The 17,820-nt window shown below is 35.5% G+C and overlaps 1 protein-coding gene across 4 annotated transcripts in view; it reads left to right on the forward strand.

The window, feature by feature from the left end:
• Nucleotides 1–17,820, forward strand: part of IPO8 (importin 8) — a 50,912-nt gene that overhangs the window by 15,043 nt on the left and 18,049 nt on the right. For all 4 annotated transcript variants that reach the window (XM_056340184.1, XM_056340183.1, XM_056340185.1 and 1 more), the window contains exons 6-20: nucleotides 524–613; nucleotides 1,435–1,529; nucleotides 2,126–2,210; nucleotides 4,683–4,817; nucleotides 5,651–5,750; nucleotides 7,408–7,484; nucleotides 8,745–8,861; nucleotides 11,100–11,189; nucleotides 11,860–12,025; nucleotides 12,630–12,790; nucleotides 13,234–13,359; nucleotides 15,065–15,131; nucleotides 15,825–15,950; nucleotides 16,434–16,531; nucleotides 17,565–17,660. In XM_056340184.1, coding sequence (XP_056196159.1) covers nucleotides 524–613; nucleotides 1,435–1,529; nucleotides 2,126–2,210; nucleotides 4,683–4,817; nucleotides 5,651–5,750; nucleotides 7,408–7,484; nucleotides 8,745–8,861; nucleotides 11,100–11,189; nucleotides 11,860–12,025; nucleotides 12,630–12,790; nucleotides 13,234–13,359; nucleotides 15,065–15,131; nucleotides 15,825–15,950; nucleotides 16,434–16,531; nucleotides 17,565–17,660 — 1,629 coding nt within the window. The remainder of the gene's footprint in view (nucleotides 1–523; nucleotides 614–1,434; nucleotides 1,530–2,125; nucleotides 2,211–4,682; nucleotides 4,818–5,650; nucleotides 5,751–7,407; nucleotides 7,485–8,744; nucleotides 8,862–11,099; nucleotides 11,190–11,859; nucleotides 12,026–12,629; nucleotides 12,791–13,233; nucleotides 13,360–15,064; nucleotides 15,132–15,824; nucleotides 15,951–16,433; nucleotides 16,532–17,564; nucleotides 17,661–17,820) is intronic.

A 17,820-nucleotide genomic window follows, 5' to 3' on the forward strand; every position in this document is an offset into this window, starting at 1 on the left:
ACATAAGGCGTAGCCTGAAAATTATTACTGCGGGTTAAAAAGTTAAAGTAGTTTGCTATTAGATGGGGGGGGGCAGATTAAAAAGATCCCAAGATCCTATTTTGCTTTTCAATAGCTTGCCTGAATGTTGTCACTTTCCTTTGGATTTTTATAGAGAAGTAAGATTTACTAGATAGTAGCTAGGTAGTAATTAGGAGTACATTTCACTTACTAAAATACTATTGGTTTACCCAAACCCTATAATGTAGATGCTACTGTGGTCCCTAAAAGTTAGCTGGGCTATTGTGAAAGAAGAGGAAGAAATATACCAAGGAACTTTCCTTAAACAGTTGCCTGCCCAGAAATTCCTCTGTAAATTGTACCAAGGAGGAAGCAATTAGAGTAGTATTGATTATCTAACCTAATTAGCCTTAATTTTCCTTAAAACCTCATCTTTCTCAGAATGTAACTACTGTAGAAACATCTTTTACCTTTTTCAGAGAAAATTTGTATTGTGTGACTGTGGGTTTTCTTCTTGTTTCAGTATGCATTGCCGCTCCAGTTGGTGAATAACCAGACTATGACTCAGTGGATGGAGATCTTCCGTACTATCATTGACAGAAATGTCCCTCCAGTAAGTTTTAGTTTTGTAAAGACCTTTGATACTTGGGTGTTGACATTTGAGGAACAGTCAATGTGAAGATATTCTAAGTGTTCCATTTTTTAAGGTGTTACCTATGTAAGATTCTTATCCTTGTAATAAGTGGCATTTCTGACGGAAATGCAGGAAGATCATGTAAGCTGTCAGAATTCATTGTCTGAGGTAGTGACACCATGTAAACTCTGATCTGGGATATTTTGCAAATTTCCAAGTATTTTAGCCAGCTTGTTTTAAACAGGAAACAAAAGGTCATCACAAACCTGTCATTTGTCTCCATTACTCTTTTTCTTTCATCTGTCCTTAATGTTTCTTGAAGAAAAAATTAAAAATAGTAATATAAAAATAGACAAAAAAAGAACAAAATAAAAAAAGTAAATTCTTGTTTGTGTGTGTACAACATTAACTGGCATTTCCTAAGTGTTTTAGAAATTTATTTCACAACCTCAACTTTCTTATAATAGCCTTTGCATTAATATATGGTTAGGACGTGTATATTTGTTTTAAGCCAGAGTGCATGCCACCATGTAGTATTCAAGTATATCTGACAGTTTCTGTTTTTTAAATATGCATAGTTTTGAAAATTGAAGTACAGGCATTGTACAAGTATAGAACATATATGGGTACATTGACTAATTAAGATATTTGAAAGTTCGTGAATGTTACATAACTGGTAACAATCAAAGCTTTAGTCAGTGCTGTGCATTTGTATTAGTTTACTTGGTAAGGAATATTTAAATCATCATTTATCTCAACAATACACACGGCTAATTTAAAATAAATGTATTTATTTATAGGAGACTTTGCAGATTGACGAAGATGATAGACCGGAGCTGGTGTGGTGGAAATGCAAGAAGTGGGCACTGCATATTGTAGCTCGTCTTTTTGAACGGTAAAAAACTAACAAACTGATTAAAAACTAAATTTGGATTACAAATCTGTAATGTTACTTGAGGTGCAATTAGACAAGACAGTTCAGTTGATTTAACAGCCCATGGTCACCAAAAAGGTGTTCCTGCTGCTGTCCTCTGCTTTTCACCAGCACAGACTGTTCTGAGCTCTTAGTGAAATTGTTTGACTAAGATAGCAAGAAACTAGCCCCACTGGAAAAGTACAGGGTCTTTTATTTTGGTTTGTTGTGCTGCTTTCTTTTTTTTACTACATTCAGCTACAAGTCCTTATATTCTCAAATGTAAAGGCAGGGGAAGATTTGAAGATAAATCCATAAACATGGAAGTTATAGAGCTTGTAACTAAAAGGCAGCTATATTTACTTGACTTTAGTATTGTAGTTTATGATAATCTAAGAAAAGGGAAATGGGGCATTATAAGGGAAATAATGGCTTAGAAGGAACCTGTGGGAAAGGATACTTTTGGAGATGGAAGACTACTCAAGGTCCTTTGTGTTTTGGAAAGTACTGTGTTACTGTAACAGAAGTTACAGTAGACTTCTCACAATGTAAATATCTGTGTCCTCTTCTTTTCAAAGGTATGGAAGTCCTGGAAATGTAACTAAAGAATACTTCGAATTCTCAGACTTCTTTTTAAAAACATATGCTGTGGGCATACAACAGGTAAGTACAGTTCATTTGGTTCTGAATGAAATCATTTTCTCTGAAGAAATGTATTTTCAGCAGTATGCTTGTACTGCAGTTCATTCATTAAACAAAAATGAACAACGTCAGGCAGGATTCCTTTTAGTGATTGAGAAGTGCAAGACAAGTGCTGATAAAACAGTATTATCATCATATATAAACATTCTAGATATATCTGAGAGAAAAAAAACTATAGATGCAGAGGCCTCATGTCATAGAAGCGTGGGTTTTTCAGACCAGTCTTTAGTAAGTGCTTTTGCTGCAAACAACTTAGGCACAGTAATGTAATGACACTGTTGTATTTCAAGGAGATACAGACAGATTAGAAGGTGTCTGGAGAACAGTAATAGAAGTTACTTTATATCTAGAAAGCATATTTTATGAAAATATAGCATAAATTTGTAGTTTGCAAGGAAATTCTTTTGGGTGGGGAATGCTAATTATTTGTGAATAACATGGTGTTGTGGACACAGTTCAGTTCTGATAAAATTGCATAGAAGAAAGGCAATTTCTGTCAGAGTTCTCTTAGTTCTCTGCCAGTTCCGCTGTAGGCTCCTGGGAACGTGGGCTTCCAGCATCTCCCTGGTTTGGTGGAATGGCTATAGCTACCGGGTGCCTGAAAGCCCTGAGAGTGCTGGCTCCCAGGCTTGGATGTTTTTGGCACAGCTCCTCCTCATTCAGCCTGCCATATACTGGATGACAAGGAGCAGTAGTTGCCAGGCTTTTGGCTCAGCTAAAGCTCTTGGGTGTCCAGGCTTTGGGTTACAAATTCCAAACAGACTCCTAAGAAGCCAGGAGAATGCAGTACACTCTCCTGCTCATGATTCTGGGCTCTTGATTCCCTTTGGCCTGTAAACCTTGAAAACCATCTGGGAATGCTGTTTTTTCATGTGACAAGTGTTTGGATAATGTGTATTTCCAGAATATGTGGCTCCTCAGCGTGCTGCCAGATGAAATATCCCTGACGTGACATCCGCAGCCATCTTACAGCTTAAATTTCCGGTGTCTTTGATGCAGGATGCCAGGCTGTTGTTGTCATTTCAAGTCAAATTTAAACTAGATTTCGAAATACCAGGGTTGTCCGCAAAAAAAAAAACCACCAACTTTTCTCCATCCAGTTTGACAACAGAATTGTTTATCCCTTAGCATATTAATTTTGTGTAAATATGTAAATATTAAGAATGAAGGAGAGGAATGGTTGTGGTGAGGCTGTAAGCATTAATTGAAAAGGGGAACAGTCTAATATCTATTCCAAAATCCTTGCAATGTTTAAGTCCTTAGTGGAAAAATAGACTCCCATGGGCAGTTATCGTTTGAAATACTTAAAAGTTTGTCTAAGAGATTAGGCTATGTAGCAGAGGGAGCAGTTTAGCTTTCAAGTTAAATGGACTGGACAATCTGCACATTTCTTCCATTTCTGCTCTTAAATGCTGATTTGTCACATTTTTTTGCAGACTAGTAAGAATTCTACCGTGAATATTACATTACTAAGCCTTCATTAGTTATTCATCAGTTGTTAAGTGCTGACAGTGTGGTAGAGTCTATATGAGATGTAGACAATTCTTGCCCAAGGAGCGTATCGTATAAAAGACTTGAGATCAGACTTAGTATTCCTAATAAAAGAGTTAGGTTCGCAATAAGATTTGTTATAATCTTATGAAGAATTATGAAGCAGAATTGGCCTTCTGAAAAGACGTGATTCAATGTTTTGTTATGTAGTGCCCTTGATTTTTACTGTTATTCATGTACATGCCAATTCTTACGCTTATTAACACATAAGAGTACATCTGCCATTAGTGCAGATTAGTGGCTTTGTACTGTAGGTTTTTCTTAGTACAGCAAGCCTTTATACCAAGGAAGCTTTTTGTGATGGAGTTTGTGGCAGCATGCTAGGCGATACTATCTGATGTTTACAATAGGTAATTGAAGTTAAGGGTTTTGCATCTCTTCTGATTCACAGATCTAAACGGTAACCTATTCTTCTTTTCTAGTTTAGTATTTCTATTCTTATCACTGTTCTTCCAAAGTAATTTGTTGTCTTTGGGGGCCTGTCATTAAAAAATTAATACAGACACCACTAACAGATCTAGAAGCCAACCAGTTTGAAAATATCACTGTGTCTTTTCCTTATCTATTCCAAATTTTGCTGAGGCTTGTGTAAACTGGGAGCCTGTGAACATTGCAGTATAACTTTGGCTTACAATCACAAGGGATCACATAGTAGGGCTAATAGTAAAGGTAGACATGTACATGAATGCTTGCAGGATTTGATCCTTAACATTTATGTGATCTCTGTTTTTTGGATCAAAGGCATTTCAGTGATTACTAACAGTAGAACCTCTGCTATAAAACCAATTATTCTGTCCATGTACATTCACTGAAGAGGTGGACTGCATGCCTATGCATGAGAATTTTCGGTCTTTATTTAAAAATACCAATTTATTTCTTTAGGTTCTCTTAAGAATCTTAGACCAATACAGGCAAAAAGACTATGTTGCGCCACGTGTTCTTCAGCAAACATTAAATTATCTGAACCAGGGGGTTATTCACTCTGTAACATGGAAGCAAATGAAGCCACACATACAGGTCAGTGCACAAAACCCAGTCACAAACACTGCATGTCATCAGCGTGGTTAAAATAACTCCAAAACCCCCACCAGTTCTGCAGTTTTAAAGAATGTTTCGTGAATCTTTGATGCAGCAGTCGATCTGGGCAAAAAATAGCATTTATACATTAATGCGGTTGATTTTATTGGTATTATGACTACCTTTTATTGCAGATATTGTAACCTCAATTAAGGAATCTGTTCTATAAGTTCTTTATTTTTATTTTTGAAGTCTGCCAGACAGTCATAATGTTCTGGCTTTTATTAGTTGCTAGTGTTCAGAATTGTCTATAGATTTGGAAATTCAGAATTGATTGTCATGCAAAGAGAACATCGACTATAAGGTATTGAACTCTGTGTTAAGGACATGCTTCATAAGTGAACTAAGAACAAGTGAAAAGTTATTTTTATGCTTTTATTTTTTCATGTCATAAGCTCCCTTGCTGTAGTTAATTAATCCCATGACTGTTAGGAGGAAGGACTCTGAAATCCATTCTCATGTTAAGTGTTGCAAAGGTGAGATCCTTCTGCAGAATACGATGTTCTGCTGTTCATAGACGATGTATGTCTTGAAGTGTATTTTGCATGGTACTGTATTATTATAAATATATAATTACTGATGTGTAAGGATGTTGCAGAAGGGAAGTATGTATATTGTAAGTTTATTTCTGATAGCCAAAATAAAAGAGCACTGATTAAAAGAATTTTACTTTTCAGAAAAGTAGGTTGAGTAAATTAGTGTGTAGTGGAGGGAAACTGTACTGGAATTTGATTTTATGTGTGCTTATGTGTATTTGACTTCTCTAATATTAGACTATAACAGAAGAAGTGATATTCTCTCTAATGTGCTACAAAGATGAGGATGAAGAGCTCTGGCAAGAGGATCCATATGAATATATCCGAATGAAATTCGGTAAATGTTTGTGTTTAACGTTTGTTTTTTTGCTTTCATTGTAACTGTACACTATAGTCCCAATTCACAGCATGGCCACTGTAATGTCTCTGTCTTCACCAGTGTCCTGAACAATAGGAAGAAGAAAATTTGGTTCTTAAATCTCACCAATCTGTAGTTAAAAGAAGGCGGCAGATCAAGTGAGTTTTGGCCACTTGGCTGGTAGCTTTAAACTAAATGATTATCTTAACTTTTTTTCCTACTTCACATGTGCACAGTGCAGCCCAAATAGATTGGCATGCTCACTTTTTAATGCCAGTTTCAGAATCCAGAATTGCAGTGTGCCAGCTGCCTGCAAGTTCTTGCAGCTCTCGCTTTGACCAGAAGAGGCCTGACTTGCTCTTTCCCTATTGAAAATTGTTAGTCTTCAGCATTTTGTTACCAATTATTATTATTGAATTGTAAGACAATTAGATATATGTATTCTTTCAAAGATGTAGTGCAAAAATCTTTGGAATATCACATAGGACCATATTATGAATAATTACTGTTACTAAAAGAGTCATGTCACTGAAAAAGAGAAGGATGCTTTTAAAATACAGCAGTTTTAGCAGAAAACTCCTGTAAGCCAGGCACCATGGAGATATGTAGCATTTGGTAAACTTCCAGTTAGTTGATTTGGGATTCACATATGAGAAAACAGAATTTAAATTTTCACAGAAAAATCTTGGAGAGTTGTTAGGCAAAAAAATTAATCATGATACAGTGTTGGTCACTGGGGCACAAACACATTGCTGATTTTTGGTTCTTTCTGTGTAAATAGTGAATCCTATTTTATATATAGTTGAAACAGTTAAATACAGATCTAAATTGTATTGTGGAAGGTAAAAAACCCTTCAAGCATAAAAGTACATTAATTTGAAGTTTAGTGAGGCACATTTTGGTTTGGAACAAGAATTCCAGTAGTCTGGTAGTATTTCTTAATCATCATTTATCTTCACATTCTCAGGAAAAGTTAGTGTGTAACTTTAACCACATTTTAACATTATGTTTTTAGATCTTTTTATTTGATTTGTGTAGGGACATTTGGATTAGAACATGTTTGGCAGAACAGATTTTTTTTTTTCAAGATATAAATTGTATTTTCAATGTGATTAAAGGAGGTTTACTTGTAATGAATGAAGCTAAAAAAGCTTCAGCTTTCAGCAGATTTAAAACTACCCCAGATCCAAGTACTTTTTACATACAAAAAGTTTCCCATGAGGTTTTAATAATATCAAGCCAAAAATGTGTACATATGGTACACAGATGGTGCTGGAATGTATTGTTGTTCTTCCTATAGTGGTTTTAATTAAAAAAAAGCCAGGATTTTTCATCCCTTAAATACCTGTTTTCAAAAGAATTAATGAATAAATAATGCGTTCCTAATAAAGGCAATGATGAGCCGTCAGCAGATTTGGAAGGAAAGAAGTAAATGTTTTCATAAGCTATGTGACATAAGCTTGGGTCTTACTCTTTAACCATGAAGTGAAGACCACTGTGTCAATAGTTTTGAAGTTAAATATTCACTCTGATTTTGTGATATACCACAAACAAAATGGTTTATAAAAACTTTATTGGTATGTCATTCAGAAAAGGAGTATCTTTTTTACCTTTTTTTTTCCCCCCAATTTGTTAGATGTATTTGAGGATTATGCATCCACTACAACAGCAGCACAGAATCTCCTTTATACTGCTGCAAAGAAGAGAAAAGAGGTATGGAACTAGTGTTTTTTAATTATGTGAAGTTTTCTTAACAATGTCATTTTCCCTCAAATTTGAAGATGCTATGGGAAGCTAGTCTTGAAAAATCTACTTGCTAATACATAGTCAAATGCTTTTCTGGCTGAGTGCTATTAATTATGGGAGAATTAAAATATGTGTGTATGTATAAATAAATAAGTGGATTCCTCTTGCAGCTTTACAATTAACCTGCCAGATATGAACTGAGTTGGAATAGACGTACTGGTATTTTCCAGAGTTTACAAACAGCCTCTGTCATGGCTGTTCTGAGCTTCCCAAATTAGCAGGAGGAAAAGAGAACCTGATCTTTATTAATTTTCACTGATACTATTTAAAATCCTGTTGACAGCAATGAAATTAACAAGAACAAAACCAATTTCATAGTTACTTTTTAAATGAGGGCATAGCTTTGCTGTAGATCTTTCTGTACTTAGTGATCTGTGCAGGAGTATCCAGCCGAGCCCTGGAAAGCACACAACAGTTTGCTAAAACGGCCAACTTTTTTCTGGGTACCATTTTAACATCCAGTAAACATGGAACTCTGTTTCCAGATGGATCTTCAGAGAAGAGCATAGTCAGATGGAATAGCCTATGACCTTTCCACTGCTTTATTGTCAAAAACGTCCTTGCCCACTGACCTTCTCATTTTCATAATTTGTACTGAGATTGTCAAAATGTCATAATATCTGAAAAGCACATAGTGGGTGTGGAAATGACAATAAACAATTGGTTTTGTGAAGAAACCTTTCTAAGTCTAGTCAACTGTAGAAGTTACTGCCAAAATCAATAGATTAAAATAAGTTTATGAGGGTTTTGTCCAAGGTGTTCTTGAATATGTATTATGTTCATACGTACATATACACACATGTATGTATTTATATATGTGTGACACAAGACAGAAGAGAAGTTAAGGGAAAAAAATGGTGAGGTACTGTTTGAGCCTCTTGCCTTTTCATTACCTTTTTTGATTTGCCTCAAGACAACAATAAAAATATCTTATTTACTATTACTAATGTGAGATTTCAAGGAGATTGTTTGACAAGTTTGGCTGAAAAGTTTAAAAAGAAATCTTCTCAGTTTTAACTATGGAAAGATGTTACATGTAGTACCTCACAGTTGCTTTGGCCAAGAAAAAAATTTCTACTTTAAGTTAAAAACATTATATGAATTTTTTTAACAATGCTATTAAAATAATTTGACAAAAGGAGATTGTGTGTTTTCTGTCTTGTGTAGGTATTACCAAAAATGATGGCTTATTGCTACCAGATTCTGACAGAGCCAAACATTGATCCAAGGAAAAAAGATGGAGCTTTGCACGTTATAGGATCCCTAGCAGATATTTTACTGAAGGTAAGTGGGTAAAGAAGTGAAAAAGGTTAGTAGTTCTTATTATCAACTGCCATTTCTGATAAAGTTGTAGCTTATAAAGTATGGCTAGCCTTTGGCCATATTTATGAAGTCTGTAGAGAGATTGTACTGTGCAATAAGAATCTGTTTCTTAAAAATATTAACATTCTTTCCTGGGTTTTATATTCCCATTTTATATGCAGATTTGTCTTCTTCGGTTGCTCCAAAGCTCCGTTTGTTTGCTACAGAACAGTCCCCTGGTCCTCTCCCGCTTTCCTTGTGAAATGGAAGGGTGTTAAAAAAGCAAACATGCATTCCATCAATAACATTGCTTATGATTCTTCAGCAAACTCCTCAAACAGCCTGTGCTATTGTGGGCTGCTTCTGGTTCCAGAAAAATGTTTACTTAACATGTTGCAGGAATGTGTTGTCTAGCTTTCCAGCTTTCTTACCCTACAATGTGTGGCTTTAAGTCTTATTTCATCAGCCAGTTGGGAGTTTTGAAAATAGCTGGAAAGAGCATAGAGTTCCTATTCTTCCTCCATTTTTTTTATGGACAGTACCTCAGAATTTTGATTATTTTTCTGGAATTTGAGTACACGTTTTAATCCACACTGTTGCTGTCTAATGTAATATAAATTACCGTTTCCTTTACGCTTCTGTAGACGATGGAGTCTAAAGTATGCCCCCTCCATGTCAAAAGTTATTGCCAAAAAGTTACCACTTTTAGCCTGAGAATAGCAGCATTGTGCTGGAGGCTTCCTTTTAAAAGTAGTTTATTTTATTTTATGTATGAGTTTTCTGTGCAGGATATGTCTTCATGTTACAAGCAACATCTTAAAAACATCTACCATCTATTTTTTACCAATGTACCAATCTGTGATCTGATCTGAAATCCTGAAACATCAGTAACTTTTGTGGAAATTTTGTAGATTACGTTGGATTGTAAATGCCCTCCTTCATGCCGGAGTATAACAGTGAAAGAGAACATTGTGTTGTGAGGAGCCTTTCATCTTGACTTGGGGGTTTCTAAACCTGAGGAAATAAAAAGGATTTATTCCAGCATACCACTCTTATTTGAAATTTTCAGTCTTGAAACATGAGGTTATAATATACATTGTAAAAAAAGTAATAATCGCTGAACACTGCAGACTCCTCTCAACTCTGAATATTTTGTGTTTGGGATTTGGCAGATTGAAAAATTCCATTAACTGTTTCTGTGTAAAATACTTGATTTGTGCTTTCTGGCTGGTGAGCTGACTGAGATAATAGATTGCAAGGAGCTCGTAGACACAGCGATCCTGCCTTAACCACCTGGCTTTCCATAGTGGCTCCAGTTTAATGCCTGCAAACCTTTGACCTGTGTGCACAAGGGAAAATTCTTTTCCCTTTGTGGTTTTTCTCTGCTCAGTTCTTCATTTGCCTCTCTGAGGGCAGGGGAATCAGTGTGGGGAAAAAATTATGTATGCATTGGTGAAGCAGTAGTGTGATCACCTAAGTTATATTTTGTATTGAGTGTCCCCTTTCACCCTCTTCCTATCTCAGCCACTGAATCATTCCTTTAGATGGTAACAGCATATACCTTTTCGAGTATCCTGGGGCTGTAAGTGCCCGGACGGTCCCAAGTCTCTATGCTGATGGTCCTGGCTTCCTGTGAATATCTTGGGGTTGGCCAAGGTTGTAATAATTAAGGATAATTTTCACCAAATATCCTTCTCCAGCCAAGGAGATTTCTATCACAAAGGAATTAGCTTAGTCTATTAAGAAACACACAAAAAATTGAAGTTACTTTTGTTACTTTTGATGCTTATAGTAACAGTAGGTCATTTGAAACTCATATATGTTCCATACTAAGCTTATATTTATCTTCAGGCATGTATGTACTCCTTTGTAGGAAGAATGGAGGTACTAGATCCTAATTAATTTTTTAAGAAAAATAAGCTGGAATCAATTGCCTTAAAGAAAATGGAAAATTCCAGTTTACAGTATTGTAATGAGTAATGTGGAGTTGAATATTCTATGTACAGTTCTTTCACTTAATCTGGCTATGAACTTGCTATGCTTATGAGGTTTGTTCAGTTCAAGCTACGAGATCTGGATGTCTTTGTGAGAGAATACCTTTATGTTACATAGACAAATCATTGTATTTCCCATGGTTGATAGCTGAAATGGTTACTGACTAGAATGAAGTATGTGCAAAAAAGAATGGTCTGCAAAATTAATTTTTATTTACACCAACAGAAGAGTGTCTTCAAGGATCAAATGGAGCTGATGTTACAGAATCATGTATTTCCATTGTTCATGTCTAACCTGGGGTATCTCAGAGCTAGAGTAAGTTTACCAGTTCTTCAGTTTCAGTATTTGCCATGATCCTTACCCTTGCAGTTCCACTTCATTCTGAATGTGAATTAAAGAAATAAAGCAAATACATAGTAAAATTTCAAATAACAACCTTGTGTAGTAGTTTTTCAGCATTTTGATTTAAAAAATGATCTGTCAGTCAAATGAATTGATGGTATTCTGTGTCATGTTAATGTTTACATCTTCAATCAGTCTGCATAATTGCAGTGGTTGTGCCCTTCTTGTGACCATTTTTTGTTAGCAGATCTCAATAACTAGAGTGGTTGGATGGCTGTGAAGAACAGGTAGGATTTCAACAGAGTAGGTAATGTCAGTTGGAGTGTAGCTTTATGAAAACCCCCTAGTGTCCATATCAGTCACAAACAAAGTTAATTTTCTTTAATTTCTGTTCTTAATTTTTTTTTCTCCCAGAAGGACCAAAACTGTGAATGCCAATTATGTACTTATGGGATTTATTGGAATTTGGGAAAGGAAATTAAGAATTGCTTGAGTGCAAAAACTGTATGAATACACCGTAATTAAGAAAAAAACCCCACAACAGTACATGTGAACAGAGAGATAGTTAGCATTGGTTTTGAATCAGTTAAAAAATGCTAAAAATTGCAGTGGTCCCTAACTTGCTTTTCTTTTTGTCATGCAGTCTTGTTGGGTACTTCATTCATTCAGTGCTTTGAAATTTCACAACGAGCTAAACTTGAGGAATGCAGTAGAGTTGGCAAAGAAGAGCCTGATTGATGATAAGGAAATGCCTGTCAAAGTAGAAGCAGCCATAGCTCTTCAGACATTAATAAGCAACCAAGAGCAAGGTATGCTACAGTGATTCATCAGTTGTATACACTGATGATTTTTAATTTTTTTTTAGAGATTAGGAGGTTGGTGAAGATTTATGTAAACATTTCTAGTGTTTAAAGACATAGATTTCAGAACATTTCATCATGTTTAGACAGTTTCACTTGCTCATTAGTTACTGTATGCATCCCAGAATTCTGATTTGAAGTTTTTACAGCAGTTCTCTGCACAAAAGAAGTTAGAATCAACATATTGCTTTCATGAAGCGAATAGCACCTGCCTTTGTTTTTCTTTAGTGAAGTGAAATAGCATGTATTTTTAAGAACAAATGCTGCCTGTGTATGAGGGCATGTATTCACCCAAAACAGTGGATCTTTGTTGTAGATGATGTTTCAGCACTGAATGTGGTAAATGTACAATTTATTTACTTTGTTAGTCTGCTAGTTATAGGCTGTAAAAGTGCCTCGGGTAGGTTTTTTGGCCTTTTTTTTTTTTTTAAGTGAATTAAACTTTAAAAAATTACTTTGTTCAAGAGTACTTAGTTACTCAGTAGTTTTGAGATACTGTATATTTGTGTTTATGGATAGTTGATTTCACCTAGTTTCAATTGTTTTATTTTAGCCAAGGAATATGTGAAGCCTTATGTAAGGCCAGTTATGCAAGAGCTCTTGCACATTGTTAGAGAGACGGAAAATGATGATCTTACTAATGTAATCCAGAAGATGATCTGTGAGTACAGTCAGGAAGTAGCTACTATCGCCATTGACATGACTCAACACCTGGTAAGAGACAATAGTAAAATAACAGTCCAGTCAGAAGCACATGTCTAGTTTGGCAAACATTTAATGAACTTTGTTTGAAGTGCACACTGTTTAAAGTAATCTTTATGAAGGTCCACCTATAATATTTGCAACACTTTGGTTTTGTATGAAACATCTTTAAAACGTGAATTTTTCAAAGATACTGAATTTTGTCACTGGCTTTAATGAGCCAAGTTCTAACTATCTCACATTTCAAATTACTTAACATCGCCAGAGTTCTCAAAAAAAGAGGTGTTTTTAATTTTCTATAGTCCCCTTTCAAAGGTAAGGAGCATATTTGTCAATGCTGACAGCTCTTACAGATAAGGCATTGCTGCTGTTGCATTAGCTATCTTGGTTTTCCATGACAAATTAGAAATGTGAGTTTGCTCTTGAATGTCAAGTTGGTTGTGTTTTTTTCATAGGCTGAAATATTTGGTAAAGTACTCCAGAGTGAGGAATATGAGGAAGTAGAGGACAAAACAGTTATGGCCATGGGCATCTTGCACACAATTGACACTATCCTGACAGTTGTGGAAGATCACAAGGAGGTGAGATTTTCTTTTATACGTCTTTTCCTCTGCTGTTCACTCGTGCCTTTCGTTCATGACAACAAGCACTTCTATGTATGTTGCATCACTTGAGTTGACATGAATGTGCATTTACTGTAGCAGAATGGTGAATAGCAGAAGCAAGTGATCTCTGACAAATCTGAATTTAAAGCCCAGTTCACTTTTGTGATTTCTTAATTGTTTACCTCTCAACTTCAAGGGGAATTTATAGTCTGAGGGTAAAATCCTTAGCCCTTATTCTGGTGAACATTTCATTGGATAACAGTATTACAGACTGTTACAATAGTTTTTAGGGAGAAATAATTTGCGTAAGGCTCATTTTTTACAGTGGTGACTCATATTTTGATGTTTACCCAGCAATTTCTTGGATAGAAGTCCTAGGAATTGATCTCCCAGTTGTGGTGCAATTTAAGTCTACATTTCACGTGCAAGGAAGAAAGAGATTCTTTCTGCCCATACCACTTGGGCTGACTGAAGTAGGAAGGAGTTCAGTGACTGACCACAAGAGGCAAAGTCAGTCAGTAACTTTAAGCTCAGTTGCCATAAAAGTGTTTTGTCCTAGATTGTTTTGCCTCTTTGTTTTACAATGAGAATGTTTCATTGCAAGTGTGAAATCTTTTTGTGAAGCTTATAATTTAAAAAATACATTAATTAAAATACTAATTATTTTCTTGTAAGACCATTGTGTTCCTTTGGATTTCAAAACATCATTCATTCCTTTACAAGAACCCCTTGCAGCTTTTGAAAGCTAAAGTGAAATCTGGTAGTTCAGCTGAGCACCAGTAATGGTAGTTCGAAGTGGATCTTCAGGTTTTAGCCTATCCTTTGGGATTGGGGTTTTTTTGGTGTAAATTTAGCAGCTTTTTTCTGTTGTGTGAAGCACAAACTAAAATACTGTGTGGAGTGCTCTTCATCTCAGAATCTTAGATCATTTTAGAAGTGATATATGAGGCTGAAAACTCCTTAGAAATTCCTTCCCTTTCACCATTAAGTATGGAGGGAGTTTAGGGGATCATAACTTTTGAGTCAAGTGTCTGAAGGTAAGTGGATGAATCTTGGTGCTGTATTTAATCCCTTTGCTAGAAAAAGCTCGGAAGCCTGACGTCCTAACATGAAATTTCTGTATTTGCTGGTTTTAGACTTACAATGTGGCTATATAGATCTCCTTGTAATTTAATTCATAAATGTAGTCCTTCTGTCCAACGTGGCAAGGCTGAATCCTGACTTCAGTACAGTTGTATGCTCCCAGTTTCTGCATGTATTCTTCTTGCTGAGTCTACTCTGGGAAGCTCTCTGTAGACATCTTAAGGAAAAGCATCTCTTCCTTTCTTCCTTTTAACTCTTCTACTTCAAAGATTTTGGTTTGAATACAATGTTACTTTATATCCAGACAGGGCAAGAGAGAGAGTTATTGATAGGATCTGTGGAATAACCATAAAATGAGGTATTTTTTTTTAAATTAAGAAAAATGCTTTAAGTGACATGTCTTAAAGCAATACCGTGTATTGAAAAGTGCAGTACTTATATCAGTAAGACCTTATTTCATAATATTGTGACTGTTAATGCAGCATTTAAAAAGTGATTTTTGCTTTGAAGAACTTCTCAAACTGAATTAGTCAAATACGTTGATTAAATTACTGTATTTCTGAGTTTTTAAATAAACTGCTTTATGTTTTCATTTCAGATAACTCAACAGCTCGAGAGTATTTGTCTACAGATCATTGGCCTTGTTTTGCAGAAACATGTTATAGGTATGTTTTAGAGACAATTTGTAGAAACACATGTTTTTACATTAAAAGTTCTTAAATTAATTATTGCAAACAATACTATGTTTCTGAAGAGAACTTCATCTTTTTTTGTGTGTGCTATTTTAAAGAAAAAAAGGTGTTAATTTTTATTTATGATTTGTTTCTCCTGATGCCCTCTTGTGCATTAGTCAGGCTGGTTCCTGTGGTTTGGAGGTCAGACGCAAATGCAGAAGATGCAGTTCTGATTATAGTTCTAGCTAGCTGTGTTAAAGGACAATGTCTACAATTATATTGGTATTTTATGGACACGGTCTGCAATTAAATTACTGCTTTATCAGTACCCTGCACTAAATAGCTACAGTTTTGTAATAAGGTCTTTAAGAAAAAACAAAGGTTGAGAAAATAAAAATATTTTTCAGTAAATTGTTTCAAAGCAATGCCTTTGATGTGCTGGTAATACATTTTTCGGGTGTGTTCCATTATAATGGAAAACTGTGCATAGTTTTGTAAATATAGGCCAACATATGGCCCATTCAAAAGAGTCTTTTCCAATTTGTTTTATTTTTCTACATACTGATTTTGTTATTAATTACTGTCCTTTAGTTGTTATATAACTTGGGGGTTGGTTTCAGATTTCAAGGTATTTGCAAGCTATTTTTTTAAAGCACCTCCCTTCAAATTGTTTTTCCTTTCCAGAGTTTTATGAAGAAATTCTCTCCTTGGCCTACAGCTTGACGTGCCAGATGATTTCACCTCAAATGTGGCAGCTTTTAGGTGTTCTATATGAGGTTTTCCAGCAGGATTGCTTTGAGTACTTTGCAGGTATGATCACTTCTATTCATGTTTCCACTGTTTGGGAATTAATCTCTGAAGATGACCTTAATAAGGGTCGCTTCCATTTAGTGTCTTGCTTTGAATTGATCAAGTATTTGAGTCATACCCTGGCCGTCTGTTTAGCGTAGGAGTATGACAGGAGCATATTTAACTAGAAGCATGTTCAAATCTGTCAGTGTGATCAGTTGTTGTAGGAGGTCCTGAACTCAAAGAAAGTTGAAATACGCGAAGTTAATGTGAAACCACAAATTAATTAAAATGTGATCCTATTCTATTTCCTCTTCTGAGAATGCACTCTGCATGGTGCACTTTATGAAGAATTCTGCTAAAACAGACTTTTGCAGAGTTTGAATTTGCAACCATATCCAAGAATCTGAGCTAATGAATTAATTACAGAACTACAGCCTCACTGGTTAGTACTTGCATGTATTAGTTGTAATTTTTTTCTCTTTTGCTCTCCCTGTTCCACAGATATGATGCCTCTCTTGCATAATTATGTGACCATTGACACTGATACTTTACTGTCTAACCCAAAACACTTAGAAATCATTTATGCTATGTGTAAAAAGGTAAGGCTTCTGATTCTTACTGTTGCATTTATCACTGGTACTTAACAGTCAGATTAAGTGGAATGACCTGAATGTCCCAGGTGCTGGCCAGTCATTTCAGAACGAAATGAAATTTAGTCTCTGCTCAGTTCCAAGTACAGATAGCACCTTCACACTTTTTAAGTGACATGCTTTTTAAAAAATTACATGCACAAATCTGTGTGGGAGAAAGTTGCTGTTCATCTTGACTTTCTTCTATGAACAGCTTTTTTGGTAAGTAGAGGAATTAATGAAGCCTGATTTCCTTGGGTCGCGTATCTTGTGATTGGATTCTCTAGTTGTCAGCTAAGGTGTGAATTCATTTGAAGTTCTTTCTACATGTGTAATGTTTCTCTTTTACGCTGATTCTCTCATGTGTAACAAAGTATGAGATCCTGCTCCAGCCTTTCTCTAATTTTGGCCATTTTAAAGTGTTAGGCATCTAGCTACCTGCTTATTTTTAAGAAACTTACAGAAATTGAGAATTCTGCTTCTTTGTCAGGTTTGATTGGCACTGACCATAGAGTTGAAATGTACTGAGAAGAAGCAGTCAGTTTCAAACATATGTGCATATACATAGAGTGATTGCATACATCTTGTTTTTAATCAGACACTGGCCTAAAGGTAGGATTTCGCTTTGCCAGGCTGTTAATCTGCCAATATTTATTAGAATTGAAGTAAAAAAAATGGAAACAGAATGTGGAAAACGGCAATGATTCTTGTAAGTAACATTTCCTTTAAAAAAGAGAAAGTGATGACATGTAAAGAATACTAACATTCATAAAGAACTATAGAAATTTCTTCTAAAATTTTAAATTAATCTTTAGCCACTTTTCTTTGTTTATGCCCTGTAGAGATGATTTTTTTATGTGTCTTAATTCCTCACAAAATAAAGCATGAATAGGCGTGTATACGCTGTGTAGAGGTTTTCTGATGTATGCAGGTACAGGAACACTTGCTTTCAAAGTTGTCGGTGGTTAACACTGACAAACTAAATTGTCTTTCTGGTTGGTAGGTATTAACAGGAGATGCAGGAGAAGATGCAGAGTGCCATGCAGCCAAACTCCTAGAAGTAATTGTTCTTCAATGCAAAGGACGGGGTATTGACCAGGTGATATATATTGAACAGGTTTTCTCTTTTACTGGTTTCCAGTAATATGTGTCTGATTCCTGAGGAAAGCAGTTGGAATTCAAGAGTTTGAGTGTAATGTAAAGTGTAGGAATGGAGACAGAAAGAAGTAAACGAGCTCAGGAGAGTTTGTAAGTTTGGG

Source organism: Falco biarmicus, chromosome 5, assembly GCF_023638135.1.
Source record: "Falco biarmicus isolate bFalBia1 chromosome 5, bFalBia1.pri, whole genome shotgun sequence".
Taxonomy (NCBI): Eukaryota; Metazoa; Chordata; class Aves; order Falconiformes; family Falconidae; genus Falco; species Falco biarmicus.